Source organism: Pinus tabuliformis, chromosome 7 (assembly GCF_031772625.1).
Source record: "Pinus tabuliformis cultivar Carrire ecotype Pingquan chromosome 7, CPIR1, whole genome shotgun sequence".
NCBI classification, from domain to species: Eukaryota; Viridiplantae; Streptophyta; class Pinopsida; order Pinales; family Pinaceae; genus Pinus; species Pinus tabuliformis.
In genome coordinates, this window is record NC_142293.1 from 1,629,036,988 (window position 1) to 1,629,047,104 (window position 10,117).

At 34.7% G+C, this 10,117-nt stretch overlaps 1 protein-coding gene across 1 annotated transcript; it reads left to right on the forward strand.

The window, feature by feature from the left end:
• The first annotated feature begins 2,055 nt into the window (after window positions 1-2,055).
• LOC149254499 (pectin acetylesterase 8-like) lies at window positions 2,056-6,531 on the forward strand. Its single transcript, XM_089460174.1, has 12 exons — window positions 2,056-2,857; window positions 3,076-3,158; window positions 3,480-3,609; window positions 3,854-3,933; window positions 4,132-4,218; window positions 4,351-4,475; window positions 4,583-4,643; window positions 4,952-5,011; window positions 5,112-5,189; window positions 5,286-5,391; window positions 5,895-6,040; window positions 6,267-6,531. Exons 1-12 carry the CDS (start codon window positions 2,656-2,658, stop codon window positions 6,375-6,377), a joined length of 1,269 nt encoding a protein of 422 aa, XP_089316300.1. The 5' UTR covers window positions 2,056-2,655; the 3' UTR covers window positions 6,378-6,531.
• The last annotated feature ends 3,586 nt before the right edge of the window (window positions 6,532-10,117 follow it).

A 10,117-nucleotide genomic window follows, 5' to 3' on the forward strand; every position in this document is an offset into this window, starting at 1 on the left:
TCATCCTACCCACTAGGGAATTGAGACATGTTTCTAGTGATTATCTTCATGGGGCCGCCAAGAGGATGAGACAAACTTATTAGAGAGGAGTCCATCGGATGAATCTGCACAGAAAAAATTCGTCATCAACCACAATAGACGTGGGAGGACATTTCACGTTGGGGTTAAGGTTTGTAGCGGATCCTTCCACAACATGAACTACTTCATTCTCGTCACCAACTTTTGATGATTCCAAAATCTCCACTTCTTCTTAGACTTCCATTTCATTCCCCCCTCCCCCCCAACTGACTGAAGGATGAGAATCCTCTAAATCATCCAATTGATTCTCCTTCAGAGGCTGCAAAGCCCCAAAAAGGATGGAAGAGGAGGTGCGTATATTTCTTTAAGGGGCATTTGATTTATTTACAGCCTAGTTTCGTATATTTCCCCCTTTCCTTTGATTCTGCCATTATTCCTCCTGAGTGGTCGACACTGCTTCCCCCTTATTGGACTGAGATTTCTTGTAGTCCCTTGTAAAGTGTCAATATTCATGACAAACTCGGCATCTTGAAGGGAGTAGCTTGTAATCCAAAATCTAACAATGCTTGCATTCCCCCCTTGTGAGGAAAATTATGCAGGGAGACCCTTCTCCAAATCAACCTCCACGCATATCCTGACGCATGCAAACTGCCCTCCTTTGGGTTCTGATCTATCTATATATCTTCTCATTCCATTTCCAATTGCCCTAAAGCAATCATCATTCCAACAGGACAAAGGGAGTCGAAGCAGCTTCACCCACTCTGGAACAACGTTTCGAATGTCTTCAGCATGATCAAAATCAAGAGACCATCTATTCAAATACATTCCCCTAGTCCCAAAGAAGTAAGGTTCGTTTATGAATATGACTTCCTTATTCTCCTTTGATTCAAATAAGAATGCAAAATATCCATTGCTGTAGGCCTAAATACCCAATCCTCCTTTCATTTTTGCTTTCCAATTTTCTTGCCCCATTGTTCCATGGATTTGGGAAACGGCCACATGTCGGTGAATTTACAATCAAAGTGCAGTGCGAAAACGTGAGGGTGGAGTGGCAGAAGGTGGAGGGGAGCAACAGGGAAGGGATAGCTTTAGTCTTTTTGACAAATTTAGAGTTTGAATCCCTAATCTTTTGTTTTTTGGGGAGCAATGCAATCAAAGCCTGAAAGGCTACTACAATGTCCGATGGAGGGGGAGGAGCCCCCTCCGGGCAGGGATGGGAGGACACAGGAAGCAGGTATCTAGAGTTAGCAAAGAAGCTAGGATTTGGTGGTGTGTATCAAGCATACATTGTTATATAATGACCGATGTAACTATTAGATATCTTTGTGCTTTTTGTGGGAATTTGATGATAAAACTTCTTGGCAAGATCGTGAATTTAAATTTTACTTGTTCAAAATGTATTTGTAAATGCATTGTTGGAAATATTATTGTCATTGATGTTAAAGACACCGGATATTACTTATGTTTGCAATAAAAATTAGAAAATGAAGATAGTTGAAAATATTGTTTTTGGACTTTTAATACCCTATTTAGATACCTTATCTTTGAAGAGATTTATTCAACGCATTAAAAAAAAAATCCCTATATCACTTAAATTCTACAAATTACACTACTAAAATGTATGGCTAAAAAAAATCTCCGCTAAATTTGAAACCAAATAAATCAAATAAAAATCCAATTAAATTATGATCATATTTATCCACCTAATTTTATGATAATATAAGTAATAAATTTTAGATTCTAACTGTCTTTATCTAGTTATCTCTATCTCAACATGTACAGTATTTGTAACTATACTACCAAAACTATGTGACAGTAAAACTAATACACACCTTACCAACGACTCACCGATGGAAGTAAACCGAAAGAGACAAAATTCCTCCAGCCCACCGCAGAACCCGAAGTGAAACCTTACCTGCTTGCTTTCAGAAGATACAAGGGACTGATGGTTACAAAACATTCCATTCAACAGACAGTAATGAATAATTTTATGACACATATCCAGAATCTTTTCTCCATGTAAGTATTTTAAGCCATGGGAATTTCAAATAACTATATTTTAGTTCAAACTTATTAGATTTTCTGAGGCCTGGAAAACGTTTATCCAGCAACGTAATTGGCTCCTCTAATTCCATGATATACAGTCCACATGGCGAGGAGATGTACACGGATTCTTAAGATTGGCATTTAACCATCACAGGTGAAATGTCAGGATTTCCCGATTATTAGGCCTCGGCACTTCATGGCCACTGACTGAAAACTGGCCCAATTAATGGTTGCAGCATGCAAAGAAATTATTTCTTCCCGACTATTGGGACTCAGAACTTCATAGCCACTGAGTGAAAGCTGGGGCGAATTAATGGATGCCGCATGCAAAGAAACTATTTATTCATAGACCATATATAGGATTCAAGCTTAGCCCACTCTGTCATTTACAGTAAAACTATTCTTATCATTCATTTATACTTTATAAAAGAACAGCTTATCTGGCTTTCTGTCAACTGGGTTTAGAATATAAGGCCACTACTGGTTTCTAGGCATACTGCTGCCATATTTTGTGAACTATAATCTGACTTTTGGTCAGTTGTCTATTGGGTAACTGCAAGCTCCCAATTGGGCTTTGGTTGGATTTCCAAAATGGTTAGCAGAGGTGCAGCAATATACATAAAGTATGCATTGGGTTTTCTAGAAATTGTGGTGTTTCTGCTACTAATAGAAGTTGATGCAGAAATACACAGTGGGAAGCCTGTGGCAGCAAGGAAAGTATCAGGTGTCGATTCATCAAAAATCCTTTTGGTAGACATCACTGTGCTGAGAGATGCAGCAACCAAAGGAGCTGGTAAAAATTAAGAAAGCAGTTGGAATGATGAGAAAACTAATGAGAGTAGATACTGGTATTAAGGATCCGGATCTGGATCTATATATATATATATATATATATATATATATATATATATATATATATATATATATATATATATATATATCCTTTTAAGAACTTAGCTAATCTTAGACGCTTGTTATTTGTAATTTACTCAAGTTCATGGTTTAGTGCAGTTTGTCTGGATGGAAGCCCACCGGCTTACAATCTACACAGGGGATTTGGATCAGGAGCAAATAGCTGGCTAATTAACATGGAGGCAAGCCATTTATTTGTGAACTTGTTATATCCACTGTTCTCCAGGGTTGTCATTGTTATTTCATTATCCATGCTCTTTGTAATGGGTTTCTTCTTGTTTTGGGTGAGCTCTTGTTAGCCAAGTGAAGAGAGTAACAGATTAATATCATAAGTTGTGTGATGATTCATATAGTTGGAACATTCTAGGAGAGAGACTCCTGCACTTTGTCTACATATAACCTCCTGTAATCAGTTTGGATATATTAGAAATGGAGTAATGTGTTGAATTGGCCTGTTTGTCTTATTGGAATTGATGTGTTATTTAATACAAAATTGTATGCAGGGTGGAGGATGGTGTCATAACATAACCTCATGCTTAAAGCGGGCACACTCTCACTTAGGCTCATCTCTGTACATGGGAGAGAAGTTGGTATTTTCAGGCATCTTAACTGACAATCAATCACTGAATCCAGGTTTTTTTTCTAGTCACAATCTAGAGCCATCTGTGATTACAACATGGGTCTTCATAGCATTCAAGGGTAGAAATTAGATTCTATTATGAAAGTGAATCACTGCATCTTTAGCAAGCCACAATATGCAGTCCTTATAGTCAATTATCAATGTATTTTTCTTTCTCTTTGAAAAGAAATTGGGTCTCCACTGTCATTGAAAAAGGGGATACCTTTGTGATTCATGAATTTGAAAATTGTCCAACAGATTTCTACAATTGGAACCGAGTTGCAGTTCGATACTGTGATGGATCCTCATTCACCGGAGATGTGGAAGAGGTAAATCAGGTATGTTGCTGCAAAACGGTTTCATGGATATTTGATGACTATTTTAGCAGGTTTAAAAAATATTTCCTCTTAACAATTGAAATGTATGAATTTCTTTTGCCCTATATATGTATGAAGTTCAAATCTAATGTGGTATATTCTTGCACCTTCTTACAAGTTGTAATTTGCACCTAATTAGCAGTACCCATGATCCATCAGGTCACCAAACTTCGGTTCAGAGGTCAAAGGATTTGGCAAGCTATTATGGAAGATCTCTTGGCAAAGGGAATGGATAAAGCTGAGCAGGTTCACTTTCCTAATCATCTATGACATCTACTGGGCATGCATATGCATAATCAGAGCGTTGTAGTCTATGAAAATGAGATGTGGGCTATCGAATTCTGGTTCTACTAATTGATTGAAATAGTTCTACTGTAGGCTCTACTTACTGGCTGCTCGGCAGGAGGCTTAACCACGTTCCTTCATTGCGACGAGTTTCGGGATCTTCTGCCAGAGACTGCTATAGTCAAGTGTATGCCAGATGCTGGATTTTTCATGGATGTGTATGTCTTGAATATGATCTTTGCCTTTACTTGTTGACTGTGATATCAGTATATACATAACTTATTCATCTAGATATGGTTGCAACTTGCTTCTGCACATGGTGCAGGAAGGATATATCTGGAGGAAGCTACATAAGGTCTTACTTTAATGAAATAGTTACACTGCAGGTATTTCCCGGTTGTTGTTGAAAGACTGTCCTTCACTTTTGGTTAAAGCATTGCCTTATCAAACTATATTAACCAATATTAACCAGTACTAAGTACTGCCCAGCACAAACCTCCCAAGCCACAGTGAGAATGTGGATACCTAATAAGAATGGAATTACAATTTGAACCCTGTGCTTCACCAGCTCAGTGAGTTATCAAATGTATTGATGCTCATGAGCATCATAGGAAACTTTATTGTCATCATCTCAAGCACATTTTCTGCTTCTCACTTTCATATTTTTGTTGAATTTGCAATAACTGTGTTATAGGGATCTTCAAAAAATTTGCCACGTGCTTGCACAACAAAAATGGATCTGAATTCAAGTCTGGTCAGTACAAAGCTCATATCTTCCTATTGATTTTGTACTAGCATAAAAAATTTTGCTCTTCCTCAAACAATTACTAACCATTTATGAAACAAAATGGCAGTGTTTCTTTCCACAATATCTGTTACAATCGATCAAAACCCCTCTTTTTGTTCTAAATGCAGCATATGATTCATGGCAGGTAAATAGAGTCTCTTTTTGGAATTGTCACTAGTTTTAATACCTATATGTTGGAGGTGACTTAATATCCTGTCTGTGATTGGCATGTTTTCTGTAGATCAAAAACATTTTGGCACCCAGTGAAGCAGATCCCTACAATCATTGGCAACTTTGCAAGCTAAACGTACAGAACTGTACCCCATGGCAATTGAAAATAATGCAAGGTTAAATTTTGCAGTACCTGACCCTCATTTTATGCTCTCTCTTTTTTTCCAGTGATGTGCTTCAAGAAGCATGCCCAAACAGCCTTCAGCACAATGAAAGGAATTCTTTCAGCTTAGGTTCCCACTTTTACTGAAGGCTTGTACCCAGTTTCATCCCCTTTGAAACTCAATGCTACGTATGAGGGATGCCTATTCTACTGAACTTACCCAGTCTTGCATCTTGCCTCATCCATTTAGAAATTCGTGCCATATGGATGGGGCTGATCATATTGGTAATGGAAACCTGGTGGACAACTTCACTCTCTATTGACCTCGCTGGTGAACGAAATTCTCACTCTATTGGCCTCACTAGTGAACCAACTACCCGGAGGCTTCATTTGCTCATATTAGCACTAGGCAGTTATTATTGTGCTTTCAAATTTCTGTTGGTAAAATTTCGTGAGACATTGGAGGAAAAGGAATGAACATTAACAGTTTTTAATAATCCCTATTGTACACACTAGGTTTCAGGTATAGTATGCTAAGTGCATTAAAACCAGTGAGGAGATCAAGTACTGAAGGGTTATTCATCAATTCATGCTATGCACATTGCCAGACTAATTTGCAGAGCTTGTGGCACGCACCAGACTCTCCAAGATTATACTCAAGGGTATGCTATCTAACTTCAGATGTTATGAATAGCCTTGTTACATTTTATTGAAATATCATTAGAAATTGATATATAGAAAAGGGTGCAAAGTGGGAGTGATTTTTTTATAGCAGAAGGGGATAAGTCCATTGTAGATATGAGGGTGCATGCAAACCTCTACTGATAAAGTAGAAGGGAAAAAGTTTTTTTTTCTGAGATTTTTAACCTTCTGCTGATTACATGACAGACCATTGCAGAGGCAGCTGGAGATTGGTTTTTTAATCGAACAGTGGTCAAGTATATTGATTGTCCATACCCTTGTGATTCTACTTGTCACAATCGTGTCTTCACCTCATAAAATTTTGAGGGTACATGGTTGTTATGATTCCTTCTTAAATTTTCGAGTTAGTCTGTATTTCATTAAATCAATATGGTATACCATATAGTGCTCTGTATTTCATTGATATGCTTATTTAAATAAATCTCCATAGAGAGGATTTAGATATGTTTTATTCAAGTTGTTAGAAATTGTGCAAGCTGGTGTAAAAGCGCGAGATCCCAAGGTCACAAAGGTTCCACCAACCTCCATAAGATCCACGCACAGACCACCTTGGAAAAAAAAGAAACTGATATCAGAATATCATGATTTCCTACACCACAATACAAGTTATACACAAAATACTTCCCCACACAGTAATGTTAATCATGGAACTTGTCAATGGTGAGGTAGTGAAAGTTATACACAAAATACTTCCCCACACAGTAATATTAATCATGGAACTTGTCAAAGGGTGAGTAGGTGAACATGGAACTTGTCAAGGGTGAGGTAGGTGAAAATGAGGTGTTATTATTTTCTATCAATTTTCAAGTTTTTTCAATATCATGTTAAATCATGTTCCCTGGTGACCTCTTTTTAACTAAAGTGTTCAGTTTGCCCAAATATGCATCTAGCTTCTTAATGTAAGTCTCAAAAAATAAGGAATTAAGAATATTCTTTCTTAACTCTTATATTATAATTAATTTTTTTAGGCCAACTTTTATCGTACTTGATTTAGTAATAACAATAATATTCTCATACAACATTATTACAATGAGTCTAGGTTAAACAAAATCTTTAACTCTTCTAACTAATTTATCCTAAAAGTCAATTCTTATAAATTTGTCAAAATCATTCTTAAAGTCAATAAAGTAACACAAGAGATTAGCTTTAATATTATGGCATTCATTTGCAATGATCCTAAGCATAACTAGGTGGCACAAGATTGAATGATAACTTCTAAAACTAGTGGACCCTTTAGCCATTTATCATGACTTTCTTACCATATGCTAATCTTCTTTTCCACAATAATTCTATCTAACTTTGTTAAAAGAGAGTTTTTTATATTGTAACTTACAATTAAAAAGATTGTTTTTATCTTCATTTTTCAAAAAGCAACATAAGGCTTTGAATTAGTGTCTAAGTAAACTCTACTTTACTATTAAATTGAAGAACTTGTGATTATGAAAAATAAAAACAGGTTTTCCAAATTCAACTTTTAGTTTATATTGAATAGCTTTTACTATTTTTAACATTTTATTTTGCTAATAATTTTCAAAATAAAAACTTTAAATGTTTGAACATTATCATTATATTAGAAAATTTGTATTAAAAAAAATTCAACATTATCATTATTTTTTCCCAATTTTACTTTCTTTAACCTATAAAAAAAATTGAAGTCGCTATTAGTTTTTTAAGTGGTTCACATTGTTTCACAAGTGTTATAAATTTATAAACAAAAAAAATATTAATAAATTTTATTTAGAATGATTCAAAAGAATCATTATTATTTTTTAAATAAATAAAAAATATCAATGTTTATTAAAATATGGTTTAATTGTTTTATCTGGTCAATTTTAATCAAAATTTAGTAGAAATTTTTTAAAATTTGAGATCGAATTCTAAAGTGTTGAATCCATTTATACATTCAAAAATATATTTTAAATAATAAAAAATCACAATTTTGCTTGAGATTATATTACATTCTAATTAAATCGACTTAAAAATAATAACCCTAATAAAACCTCTCGTACCAACGGTATGAGCCACATTTCACTATAAATAACATTTCGACAAATGATATAAGGAAAGAAATAAATAAATAAATTTATGCGATAAACTTTAGAAACCTAATCCACACCACCATCCATTGTTGTCATATTGTTCATGGTCCACGTCATCATGTTGCGTGGAAGAATTTGTGATTCGATTTAATGAATAAAGCGTCTAGCGTAGAGCATTTTTGACCAAATGATATTCTAATTTGGTTTAACCGATAAAGCCACACAAAATATTAGCGAGAATGGCAACCTTTATTAAAGTATACGAATAGGTATAACATTATAAATTTATCTATTTATTTATCAGTAGTATTTTGGATAAGAAAGTTATAAATATTACACTTATTTAACATTTTAATTCAATAAAATAAATAAAAATATAATCAATAATTATATAATTAAAAAAATGAAATGATATTTTAAGGTTTATGAAATTAAAAATAGTTTATGAAACTTTAAGGGTTAGTTTAATTGGTCAAGTTTTCGTCTTAAAGCATTTTGTTAAAGGGAGATTACGGGGTCAATTTTATTTGGCACTCTTGGGGTTAGGCTCTGTTAATGAGTCCATGAGAAATGATCCATTCGAGTGGATCAACCCAAATAGTTTCAGTGGACGTAGCAGCCACCAATCTCCCATATCCATGAACCACACATAAAATATTAACAATAATAATAATAATTTATTAAACCAACCTAGATTCATCTTAACTTTAGATCTACCAACCTCCCCAAGAGATCAAATCTCTTGAGATGCAAACCTCTTTTAGAGTGAAAATAGATTTGATCTCTCTAGGCACTTGGTAGATCCGAAATTAAGATGGATCTAGGCTAGTATTATAGTTTGATACGAAACATGCAATATAAAAAGTTATTTTTTTTAATAAATTTTATTTATTTTAAATATAATTTATTATATTGAAATATGTTTGGTAAATAGTGTAATTTTTCCTATATTTAATATTGAAATTGATATATGTTAATAAATTAATAATATAAAAATATCAGTGGGTTACAAATATATAATTTTGTTTTAATAAGATACATTGAATTATGAATGGGATGATGGTGGTGAGAATAACAGTGGCATAGCCATCGTCACCTTAAGTTGTAGCTAAAGGACACATGACCATCACCCTCTATGATGATTGCAATGAGTACACAGTTGGGTGTACATCCAAGTACCTTATTAATGACATTTATATTAGATCTGCTTCTTCTCACGCACACTATAAGATTTGCAAGGTTGACATCCAGATACAAGGAGATTTCTCAGTTGGGTGTACATCCAAGTACCTTATTAATGACATTTATATTAGATCTGCCTCTTCTCACGTACAGTGTAAGATTTGCAAGGTTGACATCCAGATACAAGGAGATTTCTGAAGAACTCATGCTCGATTCCATCATAATTTTTTTGTGTAAGTTGTTAGATTATTTATATTATATCATATCAAAAAATACAACATAGGAGTGTCTTTCTATGCCTATTGGTCTGCCACAAGGGAAACTAGACCAATAGCATAACATTACTGTTTTTGTCCAAGTAAAATGTCTAAGATAATCGAACAAACAATTTATGAGATAATAGGTTTCATGGTACTTGCTACGCCTGAGTTTGGTGATTTATATCCACTCACATTAAGTCTCATGTATTCTCTACATTTCTCTACTACCAGTTTGGTTGTTAGGATCTTCATTTGTGGGTGGGTATTCTAGTTGCGCGATGACTTACTTGGGAGTGTCTTGGGTGATGGAATAGGACCTCCTGGCCTATGTCCATATTCCCAGCATTGGTTTCAACTTGGGCTCTTTCCATTTCTTCCCCTAGTTTGGAGCTATAGTGTTAAGTTTGCATTCATCAACAATGTAAATTATGTTGTCTTGGAAGAGTTTCAATCAATGGTTGGCTATTGTGTGTGGAGGAATCATGGGTCTTTTGGAACAATTTGTGAGCACGCAATGGTCGATAGTATAAATTCTAGTGTCTTGGCACAATTTTGA